Raw genomic sequence first — 26794 nt, forward strand, 5'->3', positions numbered from 1 at the left:
CCAGCCTGGCTGCATAAAAATTCAATCTGAATCCAAGCCACTGACTTATTATGCAAATCTGCTTATATGAACATCATGATGCTTAACAACTGTATGATGCTTTGAGTTCACACATGCTCATTTGCACAATTTCTGCATCTGTTGAGCGGGCAAATTAAATACCTCTCCCTTTTTTGGACCTCAATACTCTTATGCACCTTCATAGAGAAAGGCAATTAATAGGTTCACACGTGGTTGACTGAACATATGCCTGCAATTGTTTTTCCTCAGTGCTTGCATAACTAAGATCTTATGCACACCAGGGACATTGGGGGACCTAATTATCTAAATACAAAGTACCCATGTGGATTTCTGAAGCTAATTACATACCTACTTTCTCTCTTACTTTTAAGTATATACAAACAAGGTGCAAGGCAGAGCCTATAGTAAGCCTTTATATATACAAACTACAAAGTCTCCATAAAGAAGACTCTATGCTAGCCAGAAGTCTTGCAGACTTAAGACAGACAAAGCTGATTAAGCAAGAGAGAATGCGATGTCGGTTTAAGTGAGAGAGGAGGAGGAGGGACCATCCACTGCCCTCCCATTGAGCCAGCTCAATTTGAAGGCAGCGTCAGAACTGGGAGAGAAAGAAGGGAGAGAAAGAGAGAAAAAATGGGAGGGAGGGCAGGATCTGACTTGGATATTTGAGATTTGAGGACTGGGATTACTGGATATCATAGATAGAGGGTAAGTAAAAAGAGAACCTGTCTTCTTTGGGGATTGAATATCATTCTGTTGTGTCAATCAGTTAGTTTTGTTTGCATTCCATAGCAAACTGTGGGGTACAAATATTTGAAAAATGTTTTTAGAGTGTGTTAAAAGTGGCCGATCACAAATAGCAATAATGGATTCTGGAGTTTTGTAACGCAGGCACAAAAACAAACAGGGGAAAGCAAGGACTTTTTGCTTCAAAGAGGAGTGGGGTTCTGTGATTTAGAACAGAGGCACTTTCGGAGTCAGAGTTCACGTTGCTGGGCCATACTTAAAGGTGCAAGAAAACTATTTTGCAAGATATTTTTAAATATCTGTTTATTTTTCCATACTTCCAGTTGCAGGTGGAGCCTATCTTAGTGGAGTCATCTCCAAGACACAATATGTAAGTTACTGAAAGCATTCTCTCTCTATATGTGTGTGAGTGTGTTCCTCTGAGGTTTTATTTGTGTTAATCTCTAATGCCCTGTCCATCTTGGGATAACCACAGATGCCTGAAATGGACAGCCCTGCTATTACCAAACCTTTATGCTTTTAATCCACATTCTTAGTCTCCTGAGGTCATGTTTTTTTAAAGACTTCTAAAGACAAAACGGATTGCCCTGTTGAGAAGTCTGCCATCTAAGACAGAAATAGGCAGATTTCAGGCATGTAGAAACTGCTGAGCTTTTTACTCAAATCCTGATATCTGTAAGTGGAATCAGAAATGAAACCTATGATTCGGGCAACGGGACTCACAGCATAGAAAGAATAGGGTATTTGGAGCACAGCAGAATTCCAGTCTAGCTTTTATCAATCCAATCTTTATAGTTATTACGAGTATTTTTTTAATCCACAATCTCATTTAGGAGGAAGGAAACCTTTATTATTATTATTTTTAGACATTGGGGATTAAAAACTTCTGTAAACTTCTGGAAATTACCATATGTACGTCAATAGATAGATAGATAGATAGATAGATAGATAGATAGATAGGCAGGCAGGCAGGCAGGCAGGCAGGCAGGTAGGTAGGCACACACCCACACCTACACACAGGGGACTAAAAACTTGTAATATTCTGGAATATATATATATGTATGTATGTAAGTATGCATGTATGTATGCATGTATGTATGTATGTATGTATGTATGTGTGTGTATATATATATATATATATATATATCTCACAGATGGACACAGTCAGAAGCCTGATGATGGCAGATGAGATTCTGCCGAAACGTTGCTACAACTTTAAAAGCACAACTACAATGACGTGGGAAAATACCCGAACAAAGCTGAATGCCATACATGTAAGTACCACATGAAAACTTAAGAATATATATATATATATATATATATATATGAAAACACACACACACATATATGTGTGTGTGTGTTTTCTTAAGTTAAATATATATATGTGTGTGTGTGTGTGTGTGTGTGTTTACATACAATTTCCAGAAGATTACAAAAGTTTTTAATCCCAATGACTAAATATATATTTCCACCCATCTGTCCAAATTAAGGGATTACAGGGTCATAAAAAGGGAGGTTTTTAAATATATATTAATGAACTAGGCTGCTGATTTTTCAAGCTGCAATATGAACTATACTGCCTTTGTAATGATTCTCCAAGACTGGAGATAATTTATTGAATATTATCAACAAATACAATCTTAGGTTTCTCCAAGTAAGTCTAGATAGGACCATTTGTTTTTGTTTTTGAACATTGATTTTGTTGAGCTCTTGATATGATTTTCTCTCCTGTGAGGCAAAATATTCCTCTCAATTCTTGATCTGATGAAAAATGTATCGCCATGTAATCTGGTGTCCTTGTGCTGAATCCTTATTTCTCTATTGCCTGTGCTCCAGTCACCTGACATCCTTCGATGTAATGGGTGACAAAGTTAACAGATTTATTTAGTCCTATAACACAGTGTTTCTTAACTTGGACAACTTTAAGATGTGTGGACTTCTCAAACATGGCTGGCTGGGGAATTCTGGGAGTTGCAATTCACACATCTTAAAATGGCAAAGGTTAGAAGGATGCCCTTGGTTGGTGCCAGTATAACAGGAAAAATCTAATGCTGTATAATCGAGAAAAAGTTAAGGCACTGGTGGAGAGAAGAGGAAGAAAATGTCAAGGATCACAACAGCAAAGTGTTGCCAGAACATGTCTGTGCAGCTGCTGGATGCCTGTGGGGAAAAACCCATATGCAGTATTATCGATACTAAGCTTGCTAAACCAAGCCTGACATAGCATAAGGCAGCTTTGTCAATCTTTCTAACATCTATAGCCTGAGACCTACTGTGATTGCTGAGGATAAAAACTAGGTCTTTGGGCTTAACTGGCTAAATTAGGAAAAGCAGTGGAGCAGAAAATAATTGCCTCTTCCTAAACTTCCCACACCAAGACACTATTTATCCACAAGAAAAAAAGTCACAATTTTGTGCTTTTATCCATCCTGAGTTCTTTATTCATCATGAGAAGGTCTCTTTCAGCAACAGCCTTAGCTTCCAGCTTCCTGCAATTGTTGATCCTGAATTGGGTAGAAATAGCTTGAAACCTTAAACCACTAAAATTCTTTTCTTTTTTAAAAAGGGTCAGTTGAGTTCCCTAGTTGTTTGTTTTTTAAAGAAAATGATGACTACCTTATTGGCAATCCCATTGTCTCTCCAAATTTGGTGCTTGAAGTACATTCTTCCAAGCCAACCCATATGAGAGATGGGGCTGATTAATGATTTTAGAATTTGCAGTTGGGTTTATTTTTCTTCTTTATGGATTTTTGCTATGTATTTCAAACCTATTTAATTGATGTTTGCTAGTTAGAAGAAATAGTAATAATAATTAATGATACAATACAAATTATAATTATTGCTATCTCTGAGAACCAGTATTTAAAAGTTCCTGCAAACTTTTTGTATTGAATTATAATAAAAATAAAGGATTTAGACTATTTTGGAGAACTTTTCCCTTATAATTTATAATAACAAATGTGGAGGAGAAATGGAAACTGAAATTCATTTTTACAGACTACAAATCCCATCCCAGTTAAAAAATCTGAGCCGGGGAAATGTTAGAGTCTCTTATAAAGTTTTAAATTTAAATTATAAAGTTTATTATAATAAATCTTCCCCTATTTTACAATTTATGTTAATTCTCTAAAGGGCTGTCTTGACCGTGACAACTTTAAAATTTATGGACTTCAACTGCCAGAATTTCCCAGCCAGGGCGGCTGGGAAATTCTGGAAGTTGAAATCCACAAGTCATAACATTGCTAAGATTAGACAAACATGCTCTAAACATAACAGAAGAAAGAAAGAAGAGCCCAGAGAATTAATAGCCCAAAATAAGTAAGCGCTAGGCAAGAACAGTCAACCTTGAAAAGTTTTGGATTCCAGCTCCCACAATCCCTTAATAATTACCAAATTTGCTGAGGTTCATGAGAACTGAGATCTTCAGTGATGTTGTTTATACAATATGAGTATCCATCTGTAGTTCTCAGCCACATTCTGGGCCAGCTGCTAAATGAACGATAAAGCATTTGACTGAAATTTTCTTCCCTGAATTTTTTCTCTTTCTAAATGATTATTTTAATTCGTTCTCCCTGCTTTACTAACTCCTCAAAATCTCTTAGGGCAGCCTTTGTGGATCAAATATATTCTTCGGGTATTGCTTATGTTAGGATCCTGGTTCATTTAGTAATATATATTCTAGACTTTATGAAGTCACTTTAGGTAAAGATGTTATGTACAAAAAGATCCGTTGGAATCCTCCCACAGTTGAAATCCTTCTACAATCTATACACATTTGTTCTGGTAACATTTTAGCTTCAAAATTAAACTGAGTATAAGTTACATTGCCTTTGTTAGGAATTGCTATGATAGATTTTAATGGACTGTAAAAACTTGACTAATGTTTGAACTTCTGCTTTGAGCATCATCAACCAACAAATCAAATCTGAATAAAGGGGATATTTGGTTTATCACTACTTCCAGGAATGTGCATGATGGAAATTAAAAGAGTAAATATGTCAATTTTCAAGACTTTTTCACTTCACCGGATTTCTATTGGCTTGTATCAATTTGTGTTAATCTGAAGATGATTTTCTTTTGGGCCACCTAAGTAACTTCAGTTAACTCTCTTAGCTCCACAAATTATTTAAATGTGGCCTAGAAGAGGCAGATCCAAGGAGAAACATGTATGAATATATATGTATAAGGGGAATTCAAAATATATCTGGAGATATGGTAGAAACAAAGTGAAACGAATGAGAACAGAACAGCAATTCCTCAATCTCTGTTCAGTCTTTGGATTGGGGTGTTAATAATTACTCCTGTTACTACTTTTTCTCCAGTGCTTTTGAGTTCATCTTGACTCCTGGCAATTGCCTGGATGAGTCCCTATAGTTTCCTTGGCAATATTTTCAGAAGTAAGTTGCTATTTCATTCTTCCTAGGGTTGAGAGAGAGGGACTGGCCCAAAGTCTCCCAGCATTTAACCACAGCACCAAAACTGATTCTTTGCAGTAAACTGGACTGCAAAATACTCTGATGATGATCCTCTTTATGGCAAAAGAGAGTTAAAGGAATTTTCCGCAAGTTATCAAGCTTTTGGCAGCTACTTTTACAGAAAGCAAGATCCTTCCAGGGTGTCTTTTCACATTATGCAATAAAAAGTTACCAAGTTTTCAGCAGTTGGAATACTTTCACTTTGACAGTTTCTCTCCCTCCCTTATATAAAATACAAACAAAAATAGGGAATTAGGGGAAGGAGAAAGACAGGAGAAAAGAAAGTGTGAAGTGCAAGGGAAAAAAGAAAAAAAAGGCGTTGACTTCCAACAATTTTTAGCACAGTACAAGATAAAAACATTCCAACCTCAGCTTTTTGCTTTTACCACATTAATACAGTATATAACTAGCCATTTCTATAATGGCAAATCTATCTAATTGACAAAACCAAAGTCAAAGTTTCATTTTTTTTCACCACAAGCACAATTTCCAGAGGTGATATCCAAGTGAAAAAAGTACTTAAATATATTCTCCTCTTTGAATAAAATGATCAATTTAACCATTCCTGCTTTATCTTTCTTGCTATGGATACAATATGTACAGTATTTGTGTTTGCACCTAATAATCTTTGTGAACTATCATCATTTTTATTAGCGAAGTTCACTATACTTTCAAATTCTTTGATCTTACAGGGAAAAATATTCTTTATTTTTCACCCTTTTTAAAATGCTAAACTTTTCCTTAAACACATATTCTCTCTTGACTTATTAAGAAAGGCACACAACCTTTTACTGATGGCCTTTGTAGGCTATACAGGTGGTCCTTGACTTACAACCACAACTGAGCCCAAAATTTCTATCACTAAGCAAGAAAGTTTTGGCCCATTTTATGACCTTTCTTGCCACAGTTGTTAAGTGAATCACCACAGTTGTTAAGCTAGTAGTACAGTTATTAAGCGAATCTGGCTTTCCCATTGACAGAAGGTTGCAAAAGATGATCACATGACCCCAGAACACAGCAACAGTCATAAATACATGCCAGTTGCCAAGCATCTGAATTTTGATCAAGTGACTCTGAGGATGCTGCAATGGTCATGTAAAAAAAAAGAAGTCATAAGTCACTTTTTAAAAGTGCCGTTGTAATTTTGAAGGGCCATTAAATGTATGGTTAATCGAGGACTACCTGTACTTTTAAATGATAAACAAAAGAAAAAAAAAGTCAAGGTCACAACCTTAGCAGCTAAGCTCACTCTTTTTACATGCATGAAATGAATCTCCCAGGCTCTGAACATAATGTTACGTATTACATTGCTGTCATCTAATGGTCTGTAGGATTTCTGCATCCCAAATGTAATACTGTAGACCTATGCTTACAATAGTATAGCTTGGAGTTTTATAGGTGTGGCCTGCTTGAAAAGGAGGACTGAATATTTGTGAAAAAAACAAAAGAATCTAATGATTTATTTCACTGTATAATTGGGGCTGATTTAGTATTCAAAAATAGTCAAATACTCAAAGTATTCAAAAGTATTCATTTTAATATTCATTTGATTTTTCTGTACTGATTTTCTCCACCCCCAGCATCATGGACTCCTCAATTACATCTTCACCTGGAAGGTAAGGAAGAAAACAACATGGTGGGAATAGATGTTTAAATCTGTTCATGGTAGCAGAATCTAGCCCTATCATATGCTGTGTAATCAAAAGCAGATGACAAGTAAAGGGTATTAAGAGTTTTTTCTAATCTTTTGCTGCTGTTTAGTGGTTGCCTAGATTTTTGCAGTCTAGATTTGGTAGGCCTACCTCAGCCTTTATATTAAGGTGGCTTACAACAGCACTGAACAAGTGGTACAACCTCCTTCGTTTCTTAAAGTTCCAGCACTCCCAGGATCATGTGCCTATCCAGATGGTAAGAACTGCCCCGGATTTCTGATTGTCACAGTGTTCCATGGTCATATGATCACAATTTGTGATATTCTCCGCTGGCTTCCCACAAGCAAAGACAATGGGGAAGATGGCAGGAAGTTGGTAGTCACCATCATGGGAGATCATTGCTTAATGACTTATGATGATTCACTTAACAATGATAACTGGTAATTTCTACAATTGCATTTGATAAGCAGCATGCTCATATGACATTGCATTTTACAATTTGATCATTTAGTAATGGATATTCTAATCCCAATTGCCATTGTTAAGCAAGGACTATCCGTACTTAATATTTTGGGAAGGGAATGCATAGGTGGTCACGTCATACCTATGAGAAAGGCTGAGATTTTGCATTGGAAAATTATTTGTGAAAGATTGAGTCTTCATTTTTAAACAGATAGTCCTATTTTATCATAAGTTTTCTATCTTTCTTTGCTGACCATATTGTGACCAATTCAAAATGCAAAGGACAAACTTCCTATTTGCTTTTTCTCAGAAGCTATCCATACTGTGATTGGCTGGCCCCTGTATCAGATATGAATCTACTACTCAGTCAGAACAGGTTTCAAATTGTAACAACATGTCACTTAAAAAAATGAATTGGAAATAATACTGGAGTGAAAACCTAATGGGATTGCCAACGTGGTGACTGACATGGGAAGTGATTTAAGATCCATTCTGATCTGGAGGTTGGAATTTGCATCCATGTGGGAACAATGATAGGCCAATGGATGGATGCTCAAAATAAAGACTGCACATTTTTCTTAGTATATCAATGTATCGGTAGATACATGTAAACAGTACAAGAGGTAAGATAGGTCTCATATACAATATACACTGCTCAAAAAAATAAAGGGAACACAAAAATAAGACATCCTAGATCTGAATGAATGAAGTATTCTTATTAAGTACGTTGTTCATTACATAGTTGAATGTGTTGACAACAAAATCACACAAAAATTATCGATGGAAATCAAATTTAGCAACCCATGGAGATCTGGATTTGGAGTTACACTCAAAATTAAAGTGGAAAAAAACATTACAGGCTGATCCAACTTTGATGTAATGTCCTTAAAACAAGTCAAAATGAGGCTCAGTAGTGTATGTGGCCTCCACGTGCCTGTATGACCTCCCAGAATGCCTGGGCATGCTTCTGATGAGGTGGCGGATGGTCTCCTGAGGGATCTCCTCCCACACCTGGACTAAAGCATCCCCCAACTCCTGGACAGTCTGTGGCGCAACATGGCATTGGTGGATGGAGCAAGACATGATGTCCCAGATGTGCTCAATTGGATTCAGGTCTGGGGAACGGGCCGGCCAGTCCATAGCATCAATGCCTTTGTCTTGCAGGAACTGCTGACACACTCCAGCCACATGAGGTCTAGCATTGTCTTGCATTAGGAGGAACCCAGGACCGACCGCACCAGCATATGGTCTCACAAGGGGTCTGAGGATCTCATCTCGGTACCTAATGGCAGTCAGGATACCTCTGGCGAGCACGTGGAGGACTGTGCGGCCCCCTAAATAAATGCCACCCCACACCATTACTGACCCACTGCCAAACCGGTCATGCTGGAGGATGTTGCAGGCAGCAGAACGTTCTCCACGGCATCTCCAGACCCTGTCACATCTGCCAAATGTGCTCAGTGTGAACCTGCTGTCATCTGTGAAGAGCACAGGGCACCAGTGGCGAATTTGCCAATCTTGGTATTCTCTGGCAAATGCCAAACATCCTGCACGGTGTTGGACTGTAAGCACAACCCACACCTGTGGATATCGGGTCCTCATACTACCTTCATGGAGTCTGTTTCTGACTGTTTGAGCAGCCACATGCACATTTGTGGCCCGCTGGAGGTCATTTTGCAGGGCTCTGGCAGTGCTCCTCCTGTCCCTCCTTGCACAAAGGTGGAGGGATCAGTCCTGATGCTGGGTTGTTGCCCTCCTACGGCCTCCTCCACGTCTCCTGATGTATTGGCCTGTCTCCTGGTAGTGCCTCCATGCTCTGGACACTATGCTGACAGACACAGCAAGCCTTCTTGCCACAGCTCACATTGATGTGCCATCCTGGATGAGTTGCACTATCTGAGCCACTTCTGTGGGTTGTAGACTCACTCTCATGCTACCACTAGAGTGACAGCACCGCCAGCATTCAAAAGTGACCAAACCATCAGTCAGAAAGCATAGGAACTTAGAAGTGGTCTGTAGTCACCACCTGCAGAACCACTCCTTTATTGGGGATGTCTTGCTAACTGCCTCTGCTTTCCACCTGTTGTCTATTCCATTTGCACAATAGCATGTGAAATTGATTGTCAATCAGTGTTGCTACCTAAATGGACAGTTCGATTTCACAGAAGTGTGATTGACTTGGAGTTACATTGTGTTGTTTAAGTGTTCCCTTTATTTTTTTGAGCAGTGTATATTATATTTCTATCTCTCCTCTCTAAGCAATGTTTCTCAATCTTGGCAAATTTAAGACATGTGGACTTCAACTCCCAGAATTCCCCATCTGGCAACCTGGTTGGGGGAATTCTGGGAGTTGAAATCCTCATATCTTGAAATGCCAAGGTTGAGAAATACCGCTCTAAGGAGACCGAGTGATTCCACCTTCCTGGATTTCATCCTCAAAACAACTTTGTGAGGAAAGCTTGGCCTCACATCATCTAGTGAGCATCATGGCTGGACAGTTTTTTTCCCAGAGACCGAGAAATAGAATTTGGATTCACCACCTCAGGGCCAATAGGCCTCTTTTACTATCTCAGGGCCACAATTAAAAAGTTTCTGCTCTTGGTGGAAACTTATTTGGAAAATGGAAGGGAAGTTCATGCGGGAAAAGATAACAGAATGCCAACTATTTTTGCTTTGGTGGGAATTTCCATCATTTATATGAATATTAAACTTATATGCCACTGTTTTGATAGGATATTTCTGCATTTAGGTGCTTCATGGCATAGAACCTTTTTATCTGAGGAACTGCCTTCTTTAGTTGTTTCTGCCCTTCTGTCGAGATCAAGCAGAGTGGATCCACTCCAGATCTCCTTGATTAGACAGTTTGTTCTGATATCTTCTCTGTCATGGTGCCTGCCTATAGAATGATTTCCTCTGAGAAATCAAGATGACTGATGACAGTTGAGAAGTAAATCTGTTTATTCTCCCAGACTTTGGGACAAGGAAATGGTTGAGTATCTATTAATTTAGATTTTTTTTAAATGTATACTTGTACATTTATCTTTTTTTACTTTTTAATTATAAGCTATCCAGAGTTTTGGGGGCTCAGGAAGCCTATATAGACTGAATAAATGAACAGTCTCCACATAATTGTACTTTGACTCCTACTTTAGTTAATATTGTCACATGAACTTATTGTACTTTTAATCTAAACATAATATCACAGCCTGGTCTAGCCTTCTAGTTCAGTGAAGCTTTAGGATGGGACATCTCATTATTTTTGTTCTTTCTAGAGTAGTTGCCTTCAGTACTTTGTATGTATTTTGATTTTATACTAGTTTGACTGTCAAAATGACTTTGAAGCCTGAACCTTGTGTGGGTTCTGAGATGACCCTGGGAAGAAAGAATGTCAGTTTAAATATGCAATACTGTATAGAAAAGGTTGCCTGTCTTTTAAGACAATATTGGAGAACAGAATGAAGAATAGTGCTTAACTAATGAGTTTTGGGTGGGGTGAACACTGGGGAGGGGAGGGAATGTCTGGGTACAAAAACTATTTTCCCAACCTAGATCTGGATGGCCTTTGAAGCTTTTGTGAGGTCACAAAGTCCCTACAATGCCATGGCATTCAGAATCTTTGGGAAGCAGGTAATTCTGGGGGTCCACCTGTCAGCGGATGGGGCTGCCCTGGAGCTGGCAGAGTGATGCCACATCTCAAAATGTACCATAATCTGTATCGCCGCCTCCGTGTTTTCCCCAGTTCACCTTTTAACACCTCTTTTCCTTCTAGCAATGGTGAGGCAGCATTGATCCGGAAGCAAAAACTGGAATTCCAGGTATTTTGGTAGGAAGAGACTTTTCTGAGACGTATTCTGTGGTGGTATTGGGCTGAGAGGAAATGGTTCTTAGTATGGAGAAACATCTGATATAATGAGAGATTAGGGAGACTGGCTAAAAGCAGTGTGGAACCATGGTCGTATAAGGGACGTTATGTTATCCAAAGAAAAATCTGCTGGTAAGATACAAAACTCTTAACTTTAAAATCTGTTTGTCCTTCCATCGTGTTGCTTGGAGTGGTGTTTAAAAAATACAAGCCAGCTCTTCTCTTTGTATGAAGAAGTTTGTTGCCTGATGCTTGGGCTCCCACCTTGTAAGTACTCCTACTCAAAGATTCTGGGTTCTTTTGAGAGGAAAAGTGATATATAAATAACATAATATGAACAACAACACCATAATAAAAATAAAAACCTTACCACATCAGTAAGGAATATTAGTTCAGAGCTAGGGAGTAAGTGGGCATCTTTTGAACCAGGTGGACTGAGATACATGCCTGCAAAATATAGCTGAGCCCTTTATGAATGTTCAGCTTTTTTATTTTAAAATTAAATCTACAACTTACTTATTTGTAGCAATACCATAATAACATAGTAATAATAATAGTAATAATAATAAAAATTAATAAATAAAATAATATAATAATAACAATGACAACAACTTGGTTGATACCTAGGATGCTGGCAGCAACCCACATCAATAATCAGTGCCATTCAATGATATTTGTGATATATTTTTGAATGTTCAGTTGACTAAGTTTCATGTTTAATGAATAAAATATATAATAGTATTACAACTAGTAGTAATAGTAGCAGGAGGAGGAGGAGGAAGAAGAAAGAGGGGGGGAGTATGCAAGCTATAGTACTTTTACTCCCTGGCTAAAACACTTCTAAAAATAGTTGAAATCAATCCTACAAAGTTGAAAATAGGTTGCATTTATTTATTTAATTTATATGCTGCCTCACTATCCAGAACAACTGTGGACAGCTAAGTATGGGTGTGCAGTAGAGCTCTGCAACTAAGATATAATTCGATTAATACATTTTAAATATCTTGGGATACCTGTATTTTATAATTTTGCATGACATTGTTTTCCTCTTTTCAGTAAAATTTGTTTTTGTTGACAAAATGGCAATTTCCTATGGGATAGATAGGCTGCTTAGTAAGGGAGCCATTTTGGTCTAGTGGTTAAGGTACCAGGCTAGAAACCGGGTCTGTGAGTTCTAATTCTGCCTCTGGCATGAAAGGACTGATATCATTCTTTCTCAACCCATGATGTCTGGCTTGGGCAACAAGTGGGTCAGTCACAGCCAATGGACCAACACTCACTTGATTCAAAAAATCAGACTCTGCACTTCCAGAATAACACTAGTGAAATAAAAATAAATGGAATGCTAATCTGTCACAAAATGCCAAAATAGATATTTGAAAATGAATTATGTGTGCATCTTTGTAGGTAAGCAGATGGTAACTTTTTCTTACTTACAGTCTCTCTGAACTCTTTTTCAGCGCCGTATCATTGAAAAAAAGCAACGCCGAAAGCGCCAGGAGCCACTTATGGTTCAGGCCAATACAGATACCAAAGTGAAGGGGTGCCGGGGGAGGCAGAAAGCCGAGGAACGCATCCCACTCATGGAGTCTTGCAGTGAACACAGCCTGGGGAATAGTGAGTATCCTTGTTCTTTCCAGTCTTATGTTCTCCTCTTACAGAACTGCAAACTTCTCTTTCAGGGGGCAGAGCTTGGTCAACACTGATTTATTCATATCTGCAGATTTGCAGGTAGGTCATTTATGCTTTCTGAATAATAAGATCACCGTTACTCATTTGTTACTTCTTTTAGGAATATAAGTCACCTAACAGGTATTTGGGTTAGAAATATATAAACCAGGATAAATATTTTAAAACTGTAACTTTAAGAAAATGCAAGAGCATGCAATTGGGTGTGGTTTCTCAAACGGCCATAAGATGGAACCAGAAACCTGGTTTGTTTACTCTTAGTCTCAGAAGAGAGTGTGTCTGAGTGAATATCTCTGTTTCCTTCTGTTGGAAAATATTGCCTTCCTCCATTTTTCCTAATTGACTGATATTACTGGATTTGATGTAAATCTGATACTGAACTGTTTTTGACACTGGAATTTGATATTTTGATTATCCCTGGATTGAAAAACTGACTGATTTACCTGTGAATGACTTTGGATTGCTTATTTTGGACTTTGCTTAAACCTTTCTGGAAGTAAAAACCTACCTTTACTGTACAGTGTATCTGTGCACTATGAATGTATTATTCAAACACTTCTCTCAAATACGTCTCCCTGTATGCGCTCATTCTCCTAACGGGGAATTACCTCAACAACTTCCAAATTGGCATATGTGTAACATGTAACGTGTATCACAAATTAGCCATAGCTTTCCTCTTTTGCCACTGAAGGTGTTTGTTTTGATAAAGAGCCAAACGGTGGATGCATTTCAAGGATAAACAGAATTTTTTAAAAAGTGAAGAAGGAACAACAGCAATTATTCAGGAAAATGCATGTTATGAAATAGGGATTATTTTCAGAACTAGAGTTTTTATTTTCTTTTAATTAAGAATTTTTGATAATTTGTTACTTCTGGAAGTTGGTCTGTGCTTTTTAATGTTGCCAAAGTTGAGAAATGTTGGTCTATTGTAGTCAAAAATCAAGAGGAATCTGGTAGCATGCTTTCTGACAATCACGTTTTATTAAAAGCTGCAGATTGTTAGCTGTAGTTCACTTCATCAGATCTTCCCAGTACATCAGTGTACTTCCCATGTAGGACTAAAATTGGGATTTCCCCCTATCCCCTCATTCCAATTAAATCCTAAATTAGTGAAATCATTCAATGCATCAGATGATGTGAACAGCAGAAAGCTTGTGCCTTTTAATAAAACGTGTTAGTCAGAAAAAGTGCTAGCAAACTCCCATTGGTTTTTAAAGGGAAAAGTGAATGCTAAAACTACAGAGACAAGTTTGTAAATGTGCTTTGGATGTGGTACAGCCGAGACCTGATTAAAAGGGTACAAAAAGTTACTGTGTGTAAAACTGGAAAGTGTAGTGCAATTTTTTTCCCCTGGCAAAGGCTATGCAAACCAGATTTTTGCTTCACAGTGGATCATTGAGAAACGAAAAATATGATTAAATGTGAAAAAGTGATGATTATATTGATTTAAAGAAAGTATGTGACAAAATTAAGATGCTACAATGTATTAGATACTTTACACAAATATTGAGTTGAAGGTTGGTTGCTGAATGCAATGCTGAATATGAATGGAAGGAGTGCTTATGAGAAAATAAATCAAATGCTTGCAAATGGTTCATTGCTGAACAGAAGACAAAGATGTGCAATTTCTCGTTGTTTATGGAAATGTTAGAAGTCTGTTGGTGGGGAGGTCAATATTGCAATTGCATGTATGTTTGTATGCAAGCACAGATGTGTGTAGTTAGCTAAAAACCCAAATGGTCTGCAGTGAAAGTTAGATTGTCTGATGCATTGAGGAGTATGGCTCTGAAAATACTCTAAAAAGACTGAATTTGGAAGGGGAAGTATAATGAACAATTATAAGTTATACCTAAATGGCAAAAAATGTAGTAGAGTTTGTGGAGTTTGCTCCCACAAACTGAATGGTAACTGAAAGTTTTTATTACAGTTACCATGTCTTCCCGGCAAAAATCTGGATGACCTCTAGATAACAGCTAAGAGATACAAATGCTAATTCTTTTCTGCTATGCCATGGTCATCTAGAATTTGCAGCCCAGAGAGTAGCCCTGCCCTTCTTCCAGATTCCACTATTTCCTTAAAGAATGGAAAACTATAAAACAAGGGTGTCTAATTTTAAGGCTTGGACTTCAACTCCCAGAATTCCCCAGACAGCATAAAGTTGCCAAGATGGACACTCCTGCTGTAAAGGGATAGGCTGCTGCTCTGGAGCCAAGTATTATTTCAGCAGCTCTATTTGGGTCAATTAGCAATATTATTAGGATGATGTAGTCCAGTGATAGCAAACCTATGTCAAAGGTGACACGCCACAACATTTTGGGTAACACACTCTCATTCTACACCTGACAACAACTGTTCTTGAAAACATGCTCTGTTCCTGCATAATTTTTGGAAGCTGCGGAAACCATGCAAAAACAGGGTGTGTTCTCTTGTAGCCTCTGAACCCTCTGAAAATGAGTTTGTTTTACTCATACTTTGTTTTTGTAATTATTTGACATTACTTTACATAATACATAGCACTGCATGATTGGCCTGTATGTTTTTAAATTAATGAATATGTAAAGAATTGTTTCTCTTTTGTTTCCCAGGTGGGAGGGGGGCAGTGACATGCCAGCAGGGTCAGGTTAGGCATTCCAAAATTGTTGACACAATAAACCCAAAAGATTTGCCATCACTGATATAGGAGTAGTCTATTGGTCTCTCTCAGAATTGTATCCAAAGCCTCTTGGTATTGGAGCAATTTTTCTCAAGTAAGGAGAAGAGGGGGTGGACAAATGAGACTAGGAATCAGGTTGGAATTTTTAATGGGTATGAATTACTCATTCTAATGTACTAATTGTTTGTCTCTTCAAAGGTACAAACAACCCTTTTCTTGTGGAATCCGTTCCAGAGGCTCACCTAGGTGTCCATATGTGGGGTAGCTCTATCCAGATGAGTCGATCGCACAGTGGCCAAGGGGAAAGCCAAGCAATTGGGCCAGGTAACCCAAAATTTTGAGCCACCAACTCCAGATGTTCTACATGGTTCATCCTTGAGATCCTGCAAATGCAGCTGCCAAAGTTTCCAGCAAGTCAAAACAATCTTACATCATTCATTTTATTTCTCCTTTCCACTTGTTCTCTGTGCTATCCTTCATTCAAAAAATTAAAATTTCTCAAGGCAGTTGAGACCAAAAAATTATAGGGAGATCAGCTTGTATATATGTGTAAATAAACTTGATATCACAGAAAGCCCACGAGTCTTCTGTGATTTCCCTTTAAAGAAAATGAATTGTCACTATTGCTGTCATCCCTGAAATATTTCCTTGCTTGGAAATAAGGCACCAGCACATATCAATATGTTCTTTTGAGATAAGCTCCATCCTGTAGTTTTTAATTTGGGCATGGAATATGCGCCTTGTAGGAAACTTCAGCAAATTCAATGAGTGGCTGGTTAATAACCAACTTCTAAAATAGAGCAGGAGCTTCCTAGACACTTCAAATGTACACAACTTTGCTGGAGGCAGAAGCTCACTCTGCAAAGACATGGGGTCCTATAAAAAGTTTCTAAAAGTGTATCAAGGGTGAAAATTGGATTTAAATATCATTACTTTTAATTATTAGACTTTAACCCACACCCCCACACCATTTCCACACATCAAATGTGATTCCTAGGTTTAAAATTAAATATGTATGAGAGTGTGTGTGTGTGTGTGTGTGTGTGTCATATAATTTAACTGGCTTCATACAACTCGATAGACTGAACTAAAATTAAGCTGGGGAGTTTGTGGGCCAGTGTCAGTTTATGCCAGGCATGAAAATACATCCCAGTTCTCCAGTAACCCAACTTCCTAATTTTATAAATAGCTAACAGAGAAGTTTCACAGCTTCGATAAGGCTACTTTAGTTGCCATGTTGCAGACAAGAAAAAAGATATATTGCAAAATATAACAATTGAGTCTTATATAAAGGTCAGTCCCAGAGCTTAAATCTCAGGTTTTTTCTTTTCACCCTTTCATGTCAACAATTATGACTACAATTGAGCCCAAAATTTAGATTGCTAAACAAGACAGTTGTTAGGTGAACCATGCCCCATTTTTCGGCCTTTTTGTCATGGTTGTTAACTGAATCACTATAACTGTTAAGTGATTCATGCAGTTGTTAAGCAAATCTGCCTTCCCCATTGAGTTAACATGTCAGAAGCTCCCTAAGAAGATTGCAAATGAGCATCCCAGGATCCCGGGGATACTGCAACCATTGTAAAAACATGCCAGTTACCAAGCACCCAAAGTTTGATTATGTGACTGTTGGGATACTGCAACGATCATAAGTTTGAGAATTGGTCATAAGAGGCTTGGACTAGAAGACCTCCAACTCTTTTATTCTGTATTCTTCTTTTCAGGGCTGACTTTCAGTTGTTCGTTTCTCAGCTTTGAGAATTGGAGACTCCTCTTCCATATTAACATAATGACTCTGTCCGGCCCCAGAATTGTTAGTTCCTGCCTTACCACCTTTGGTCCTTGGTAAACATGTTAGGAGACCATATACATTAAATCAATCAATCAAAATAACAAGAAATCATGGTTTAAAATGTTTGTGTACCAAATTGATACCGTATGTGAAACCAATCATAATATATATGTCAATATTTCTCTCTCTCTCTCTCTCTCTCTCTCTCACACACACACACACACACACACACACGTCTCATTCAAAGAGGAGATGACAGAGAGAGACAGATGTTTGTGAGCTGTTAATAGGCAATAGAATCTGGGAAAGCATAGGACACAATTCTGATTTCCTGGAGAGGAAAGATATATACACTATGTGGTCACAGGTTGTGTGTTTATAATGGGGAAGGCTCGTTCTCATCCTACCAGTGAAAAATAGTACATTTTCAAAATGTATTTGATTATAATCCAGACCATTTGAAGGATGTTATGTTGAAGAGGGTTATCAAGTGAAGTCTGCACTGTGCTTTTTCAAAAATGACCATGGATCTTCATACCATTTATTTGTGTGCTTCTTGGTACCTGTCTTTCTTTTCACCTCTCTGAGCAGATTTTTTTGATGAGGCAGAGCTGGAGGTGGCCATTTTGGAAGAAACCCAGCCTATCAACAAGAATGAATCCATTCCCAAGAATGGCTGGCAGGTCAAAAAAAGAGAAGGTGAGGCCAGAAAAGGGAGAAATTGATGAGATTGCTACATGGCATTCTCTGTTGCTAAGTTACTGCCTTTGGAGTGAAGCACATGGTTGCCAGGCAACACAGTTTGGTCAACAAGCCAAGCTTGTATGCATCTGAGAAGGAATGAATTCTTCCTTCATGAATTGGTGTGACCAAAAGTGGAAGCAATCTCACAGATATGATGCTAAGGATGATGGTATCAAAGGACTTCTATCTCAATGTTTCTCACCTAGATTTCCAAGTTTTTCTAGGCACCATAGAGGTTTTCCAGAGCCACTGTGCCTTTTGTTAAAAGCTTCTTCTTTCTGCCTATTTTAGTTCTTCATTTTAGCAGGAATTGGGAAAGAAGGCTAGTAATGAATTCTCCCTGGATGAGCCAACTTCAAAGATCTCAGCTCTAGGATGCAATTGTTAATTATTAAGTTAATTGTTAAATTCTGCTTTTAAGCTTGCTCCAGATTTAATGTAGAACCAGCTCATAATTACTGGGAGTTAAATTATTAATGATTAAGTTTTATTTCAGATAGACTATCCATAGCTATAATAAGGATGGTCCCTCTGAACAGCTCTTCATACTAGTCATCAGAAGAAGTAGTACAGGTCAGCATTTCTCAGCCTTGTCCATTTTAATATGTGTGAACTTCAATTCTCATAATTCTCCAGCCATTCATGCCATGCTATCTGGAGAATTCTGGGAGTTGAAGTCCACGCGTATTAAAATGATTGAAGTTGAGAAACATTGCTACAGGTTTTTCTCCCCCAAAATTTGATTCTGTTACATGAAAACAGATAGAAGAAATGGCAGGGAGGAGAAGGTTGTATTACAAAAGGAAGACAATGATATCTGAATCCCCTCTCTGAAATTCTCTTAATATCAGTGTTTAAATATTACAACTTTTTAAATTTGTTTAATATCTATTTATTCAATAGCAGAACTGTGTTTGTGGGGGATATATAATAAAATTATGGATGGAACTCTTTCCAGACATTGCCATGTTAGTGACTTATTTAATTTCCAGTTTACACCTACATCAGTGCAAAGTATGTGTGCCTTCTGACCACCAAAAAGGTTTCCTCCCTTCAGTCTTGTTTCTGATCCTGAGACTTAATAATTTCTCCCTTGGATATGATGTCATCTTTGATCATCTGCAGGACGACCAAGTACTAAACGATATGGCCAGACTGCCAGATCAAAGAGAGAAAGTTTATCCCCGAGACATGACAGTCCATCTCCCATGGTGGGAATGGAAGATAAGGTTCCTGAGCGTGTATCCCTGGGAACCAAATCAAAAAAGGAAAGGTTAACCCCAGTACAGAAGGTTCCATCAGTCGACATGGATATGGAAGGTGAGACTTCTGAGATATGAGATAAGTAAGAATCCAGGGGGATTGGGGAAAAGAAACTATACAGGTATGAAATGAAATGAGAAAGAGCGTTGGTAGTCTATGCTTCCTATTGCAATTAACTAGGTGCAGAAAACTTGTGTTTTTGAAAAGAATTGTCTTAAATGTAGCAAGGCAAATTGAGATGAAATACTAGGAAGAATAATTAAACAATGGAGCCAGTTACTGAGATTCATGGCAGTATTCTCTTTGTTCATGCCATCAATGCAAAGTCTTGGAGATACTGCAATTTGTGGCCTCCACTAAGTAGGCAGTTGAATAATATCTCCCAATGCTAAGATTTTACAGTATCTTGTACACTATTGGAAACTATTGATTCCTGAGAGTGGAAATGCAACAATGTATACCTTTCATGGATTCTCTAATTGTAGTGGTGAAAGAAGATATTTATTTAAAACTATACATATGTGAGTATGTATAGGAGATGGCACAGTGGCTCAACAGTTAAGATTCTGGGCTCTCTGGCAGGAAATCCAGCAGCCCAGGTTTGAGATCTGAGCACGTGACGAAGTGAGCATCAGGTGATGAGGGTGAGCTGGAGCAACTGTAAACTTGCCCCAACTCCTGCCAACTTTTCACGAAAGCATGAAAGTACTACTTTGGTGGGAAGATAACAGCCCTCCATGATGTCATGCTGCCACATGATGGCAGAAATGTCTTTGGACAGTGCTGGCTCAATAGCCTTGAAATGGAGATGAGCATTGCCCCGTATAGTCGGCAACAACCAACGGAGTAAAATCCTCAGGGACTCTTTTCTTTTTTCTTTTATACATATATGGGGTAAGATAACAGACTTTAATGTAGTAAACATATGAAAATGTGGTATCAAAATGATCCAGACAGAAAGAGAAGTGATAGATTTCACATCTTATTTAATTTAGTTTTGAAGAATGATCTTCCCAAAGAAGTCCCAAAGTCTACAGAGTCCAAAAAGGCCATTGGGGACATGCATAATATCGATATGCTCCAAAGCAATTCTGAAAGTGAGGGGGAATACTCCCAGGAGCTGACTGTACCCCCTTCACCTATGAAGAAGCCCCGTGAGTGGATGCTGAGACACAGAGGTTAGTGGTCTTTCTGCATCGGTGGGAGTAGAGCCTGGAAAGTGGTGATCTGGACACTGATTAAACATGGCTCTACTTTGCTCTGCAAGTTTGTTGCGTCTTGTGACTTTGGAATTTTAGCGCTCTTCCAAATGTGATAGGAATAGGGATATTCTTTATTGGCCAAGTGGGATTGGACATGCAAAGAATTTGCCTCCAGTGAATTCTCAGTGTACATATAAACCACAAAGTGATAAGTCATACAGTAGATCATAAATCACAAGATACAATCATAAATAATAAGATACAAACAAATGATAAATCATAAGATACTATCAGGAGAAGATAGTAGGAAAGATGAGAAGATGAGAATGATAATAGCAATACAGCCCTACTACATTGGTAAATATCTTTAGGCATACTGTGGGAATTAGGTGTTTAGCAGAGATAAACAGTCTTTGTGTCTGGTTGTTTTGGCATACAGTGCCCTATAGTGGCATCCTGAGCGGAGAAATTGAAACAGTTTATGTCCAGGTTGTGACATATTTTCAGAAAATAAACCCTGTACCATTTTTTTGCAATTATTCTTCTTGCCCTCATTTTAATACCTCAATTTGTTGGGCTTTAAACCATTTAGAAATTGTGCTGACAATGAAAAGCATTTAAAGAAATATAAACAAATAATCAAAATGTGGGAACCTGGATTCATATGTTCTCTGACAAGAAGGCAAACCTCAGGAGTTAGGACTACTGGCTTAAACCTCATTGTCTGTTGGGATGGAATTAAAAATGAGAAAGGGCAAAAGAAAGGATGGCTTTCCTCATCTAACTGTTGCAGTTGATTTTTCCAGGATCTCTCACTAATGGAAGGAGGAGTCAGAGTGAGGAAGAGGAAGAAAATGATGAAGATGAAGATGATGAAGATTTCAAGGATGACGACCAAGACATTCTTAGGAGCGTCATGTACGTTCAAGAAGAAATTGACTTATCTGCGGTAAGGGGTTAAAGTAAAAATCAGTTGTGTTTTAAAGATCCCTTAGGAATTTTTTATCATTTCATCTAAGGTACATTTATCATCACCTAACTGATTGTTCTTCCTTGAAGACACTTCTCCCTACCAACACCCCATGCATCTCCCTCTTACTGTTTCTCTGCCTTTGCATGTAATTTTACCATGTGTTTTGACCCTTTTAGTAGAAAGCAGAAAATGAGAGTGCCTTTTACCAACATATAATCCTTAGACAGCAGGGAGCGTTCCCATAAATTGGCAATACCCGGTATTTTGTGGGTGGAAAAGCAAATGGGTTGCAGTGTAAAACTGTTGTCAGATTTTATTACAGCTTACCTCTTCTTCTCCCTGGCAGTCTCCAAACGAGGAACCAAGCACTCCCTTGTCTCTCAAAGTGGATGACATTGAAGCATTTGTTCTGCAACCTGCCCCTCAGGGCCACACAATCCAGTGTCGCATCACACGAGACCGGAAAGGGATGGACAAGGGCATCTTTCCCTTCTACTACTTGCACCTTGAGATGGAAAATGGGAAGAAGGTATCAGAAAGCAACGAGTGATACTGTGCTTACACATACACACACACGCTCAAACACACAGTTAAAGATATGTGATTCCGAATCATTTGTTGCCTACAGTTCCTTAAAGACTAATCAGTCTTATATAACTGAAGTGACAACACATTAGCTAGAAGCTCACAACACCAGTAAGAATGCTGTGATACTAATAATGCTGGGCTCATTCACTCTTGTAATGGTTGTCAAGTCACAGAAGATGGCAGTATCTCGCCATCCTTGACTGATTTTGAAAGAGCTAATAGGATGGACCTATTCAGTACATGACTGGAAAAGTCCACTGGAAGTTGAAAAATATGAAAGTGTTAAAATGCTTCTATTTTATTATTTTAAAAAAAACCATGGATGTGTCCTTGAAGTCACTCGTTTGATAGAGTTTTCATCTTTATTGTCTTTTATTACCTTATCAAGGCTGATACCGGTATTAAAATATTTTGATTCATTTTAATTCATGCCGCAGTCTCCTTTTAACTTACTTTCGGGAAGCATGTGGATTGTCCGAATCCTGCCAAGAACAGAAGAGGCCTTTTGTTCCTGCTGAAACATACTTAGGGTGGACTTCAGCTCTCAGAATTGTCACCAATGGCCAAAACAGAGTCTATATGTTTGGAAGACACCCTGCTTGGGGAAGGTTACCATACAGAAACCACAGCTGCAGTGTTCACACAATAAATAAGTTAAACTGAGCAATCTATGTTTTATTATGGTGTACGAACTCAAACTGAACAAAAGATAGTTCTATAAAAATGAATGTGCTATTGTGACAATTTGCATCTTTGTTCTCTTTGACATTCACTAACATTGAAACAGCAATTATGGCAATTAAAGAAAAAGGCAACTAGGAATGAATCTCATTGACAACTGGGTGTTCTCTTTCAGCGGTTTCTCATGTCTGGAAGGAAGAGGAAAAAAAGCAAGACTTCAAATTACCTTATTTCTTTAGATCCAATTGATCTGTCACGAGGTGGAGAAAACTTCATTGGAAAAGTCAGGTGTGTCTGGTTTGGAGCCTATTAGAAGCATTTTTATTTTTTGTGCTAATTCTTCTTTATTATATTTAATGTGTTTTATTAATTCAATTTGATTTTTTAGATTTTTTGTGATTCTTTTTGTAGTTTTATCTCTAGTCTCTCGTATTCTTCTTCTAATGTCTTTGGGGTTTTCTTCTTCTTAATTTTCTTTCCCATATAAGTTATGGCTAAACCTCTACTATATGTCTTGGCTGTATCCCATACATTTTGTAATGAGGTTTCTTCTTTCCTATTCTCTTTAAAGAAAAAGTCTAATTCTTTTTCCATGAATTGGATAAATTCCTTGTCTTTCAATATTGATTGGTTCAACATCCATCTTAATTTTCTTTTTTGTCCTTTCCATTTGACTTTTATTGGATTATGGTCTGCCCAGTTACTTGTTTCTATATTCAGTTCTTATACATTAGATTTCAATTCAGCTGTCATCCATATCATATCTATTCTTAATGAAGACATATGCCTATTTGAATAGAATGAGCTGTTTTGTCAGAAATTGATATTTCCTTCTTATCTTTCTTACTTTTCTGGGAATCTGTTTTAGAACTACTATTTCTCTTTATATTTTATGGCTTCATGATTCGGTCTTTGTAGTATCTCTGCTTTTATTGCTTTTTTGGTGAATCTTACATGTGTCTCTCTGGGAAGTCTGTTTCTTGTCACATATCTAGTGTGAACTTTAAAAATTTCATTTCCACAAGCATCTTTTCTCTGGATATCTCTAAGGCATATGCCGCAGCTCTGCCATTATCTCTGCCAGGGTTTCTCCCTTCTTCAATATTCTGAAAGCATAAGTAATAATTGGCTTTATCCATATCAAGTAATATTATTCTCTCCTGATTTTGTCTGCCAATGTTAGTCTGTGATCAACCTCCTCCACTCTTTTCTCTGTTTGTTCAGCTTTCTCTTCCACTTTCTGAATGTGTTGTTCATTTTTAACCATTATTTGTTGAAGATTTTCTATTTTATCCTCTACTTTTCCTATTCTTTCCTTGATGTCTTCACGCATGGCTTGAATCAAAGCTTTCATCTCTGTCTGCATTGTATTCATTTTCTTTGCTGCAACATCGCATCCAATGTCCTTTGGCCAACCAGGCTGGATGCTGATGCTGGTGAAGCTGGTGCAGATGTAGTTTTCTTCATTTTGTGATGCCGTAATTATTATTATATTTTTTTTGTAAATTTTATTTGAGTTTTCACAAAAAGAACAAAAACAAATAAAACATCTTTTTTGAAAGTAGCATGGTCCTGAGTTACACTTCTTCATACAGACACAAATTCAATTTCACGCTCATTTTTATATTCTGTTCCATATCTTATTGCTGTTTTACATTTTCTACATAGCTTTTCCCCTCTTTTAATTTTCTCAATTTTATTTTGATTATCTTGTCTCAATTCAAATCATTATATTTATACTTTTTGTCTGTCCTGTTTCAATTTCATATTATCTTTTCTCATTAAACAAATTTTCTCCTGTAGTTATTAATTGGAATATGACACCTTTATATCTTTTAGTTTTTTCCATTTAACTCTTATTTAAGCTTCAATGTATACCTTAAAGTTATAACATTCAATATAATGCATAACTTCCATTCTAATTCTGCTTGGTACGTTATTAAAATACACACAATATTCTTAAAAAAAGATTATAAATATATGCACTCATTCCATCCCAATTCAGTTCTATCATTAAAATCTTAACTTCTTTAACATTACTTTTCAATTAAATATCATACTTCTTTGGGAACAGTTATAAGCTTTCCATAATTATTTTTCCCCCTATTCCTCTTCGCTTATATTTTATAAAACATTAAATAATTAAAAGGTTCCCATCCTATCCTAATTCAATTCTCTCATTTGCTTTATTTCATTTATTTATTAACAAACATTTAACTGGGTTATAACAACTATTTTATCCATCATTTTAATACATTGTTTCAAATTTTCTAAAATTATTTCTATTTCTAATATAACAATACAATCTTATGTACTTTTACAGAATCCCTTTTTCAATTAAATTTTCACCCATTATGTCTAAATAGGCCCTGTTTCTCTATATCTTGTTTCTGTCCTTTGTAACTTCTTTTCCTTTCCTTCTTCCCTCTCTTCTTCTCCCTCCCCTTTTTACCCCCTTGTCTCCCTACTTCTATTTCTCTCTTCTGTATTCCCCTCTTCTGTTGCTTTCCAATATTATATTTGTTTTTCAAACTATTTTTCTTTTCTTTGGTTGTTTTTTTAAATCTTAAACTTTTCATTCTCTTTCCCCCCTTTCCTTATTCTTCCCCACATAAAATTACTTGTTCATTAGAGATAGCTTTTTCTTTGTCCTGACCTTCTTGTTCTGCAGATGTTTCTTGTTGTTTCTCATAGTTCCAAATCTCCATTTCTAAAAATTGAAATACGAAACCAAAAGAACTTCTTCCTTCTTGTGCATCTTCTTTATACTTTTTTTGATGTCAAAGTGGATTTTTTTCCCAATTTCTTGCTTAAATCTCTTAGCTGTTAATATAGGGAAAGGGAGAGAGGAAAAAAAAAACCCAAATCCTTTCCCTTCTCTCTCCTTCGCTGCTTCAAAGTCTTCTTTGGGAATGTTTTCCAAAAGAAAAAAAGTTATTTAAATCCAAATTTTACCCAAAATCTTTTCAGATTAATCAATGTTATGTTTGAGGTCCCCAGTTTATCTTCCTAGTTTTAAAATTCTTTCACTCTTTTAAAAAATTCTCTTCTTTGGGGTTTTAAAAATGGTTCTCCAGCTTGCTCGCCACTTTTCTTGGGAGGTGGGAGAAAAACAAATCCACCTCCACTTTTTTGGGTCCCACTCTCATCCAGGCTAATTTCCAGGGGACTCGTTCCTCAATAGAAGTTAGAAATCTCTCACCCAGATCATTCACACTGTTCCTCAATCTTTCGCACTTTCTTCATCGATCAGCTGTCACGGCTTCAATCAAGCATGCAATGGCCATTTTTTTCTTCCTGCTGGATTGAGAGCCTTCTCTGAACCGATTAGGAAGTTTGCAGGCTTCCTGAGATCAATGGAGTATGTACCTGTTGGGTGATCCATTGGAGCCTCCTTGCAGTTCGAATTTCAGCATGACCCCACGGATCCCATGGGGATGCGTCTCATCACATCGACAGCCCCACACTCCTGATATCCTTCAGAAGTATTAAATGAATTCCCAGAATTCCTGACCAGGGTAGGGGATTGTGGGAGTTGAAATCTAATAATCTACCCCTTTGTGAAGCTATCTGTTCCTGAATTGCTTTTCTGTGCATCTTTAAAAAGTGCTAACTCCAAGTTAACAAGGTCAGCTTTGTGAGCTTAATTAGTTGGTTGGAAGCTGCTGCCTGTAATTGACAAGGTTTTAATCAGCTTTGGGCTGCAGCTGCCTCTGAGCATATTAGGCAAATGGTCAGAGCCAGCAGATTTCTTTCAGTGTGTATTCCTCCATTGTGTGCCTGCTTACTCTCTTGTAATCCCTTCTCCAGTAAATGTAAATAGAAACTTTAATTCCCTCCTTGCTAATTATCCCAGCACTGGAGTGAGTATTCCAAAGGGTGGAGAAGTGGGGAAAACAAAAGTTCCCATGTGGTCACATGATTTCCCATTTAGCACCTGCTTTGTTTGGTGATAGAACTGTCATTCTAGTTGTGGTCATTAAATAAGGA

General features: G+C 37.6%; 1 protein-coding gene across 3 annotated transcripts in view; it reads left to right on the plus strand.

Annotated features, from left to right (window-relative positions):
• Positions 1-268: 268 nt before the first annotated feature.
• The window catches only part of TULP2 (TUB like protein 2), a 32519-nt gene continuing 5993 nt past the window's right edge, over positions 269-26794 (plus strand). The window contains exons 1-12 of one of the 3 annotated variants that reach the window (XM_026711991.2): positions 269-729; positions 1092-1138; positions 6824-6859; positions 11127-11172; positions 12680-12836; positions 15760-15885; positions 17945-18052; positions 19223-19417; positions 20356-20538; positions 21369-21511; positions 21882-22064; positions 22980-23092. In XM_026711991.2, coding sequence (XP_026567776.1) covers positions 6828-6859; positions 11127-11172; positions 12680-12836; positions 15760-15885; positions 17945-18052; positions 19223-19417; positions 20356-20538; positions 21369-21511; positions 21882-22064; positions 22980-23092 — 1286 coding nt within the window. In that variant the 5' untranslated portion in view covers positions 269-729; positions 1092-1138; positions 6824-6827. The remainder of the gene's footprint in view (positions 730-1091; positions 1139-6823; positions 6860-11126; positions 11173-12679; positions 12837-15759; positions 15886-17944; positions 18053-19222; positions 19418-20355; positions 20539-21368; positions 21512-21881; positions 22065-22979; positions 23093-26794) is intronic. The other 2 variants (XM_087917859.1, XM_087917858.1) reach the window with 2 other exon arrangements.

Source organism: Pseudonaja textilis, chromosome Z (genome assembly GCF_049901715.1).
Source record: "Pseudonaja textilis isolate UNSWEBS1 chromosome Z, rPseTex1.2, whole genome shotgun sequence".
Taxonomy (NCBI): domain Eukaryota; kingdom Metazoa; phylum Chordata; class Lepidosauria; order Squamata; family Elapidae; genus Pseudonaja; species Pseudonaja textilis.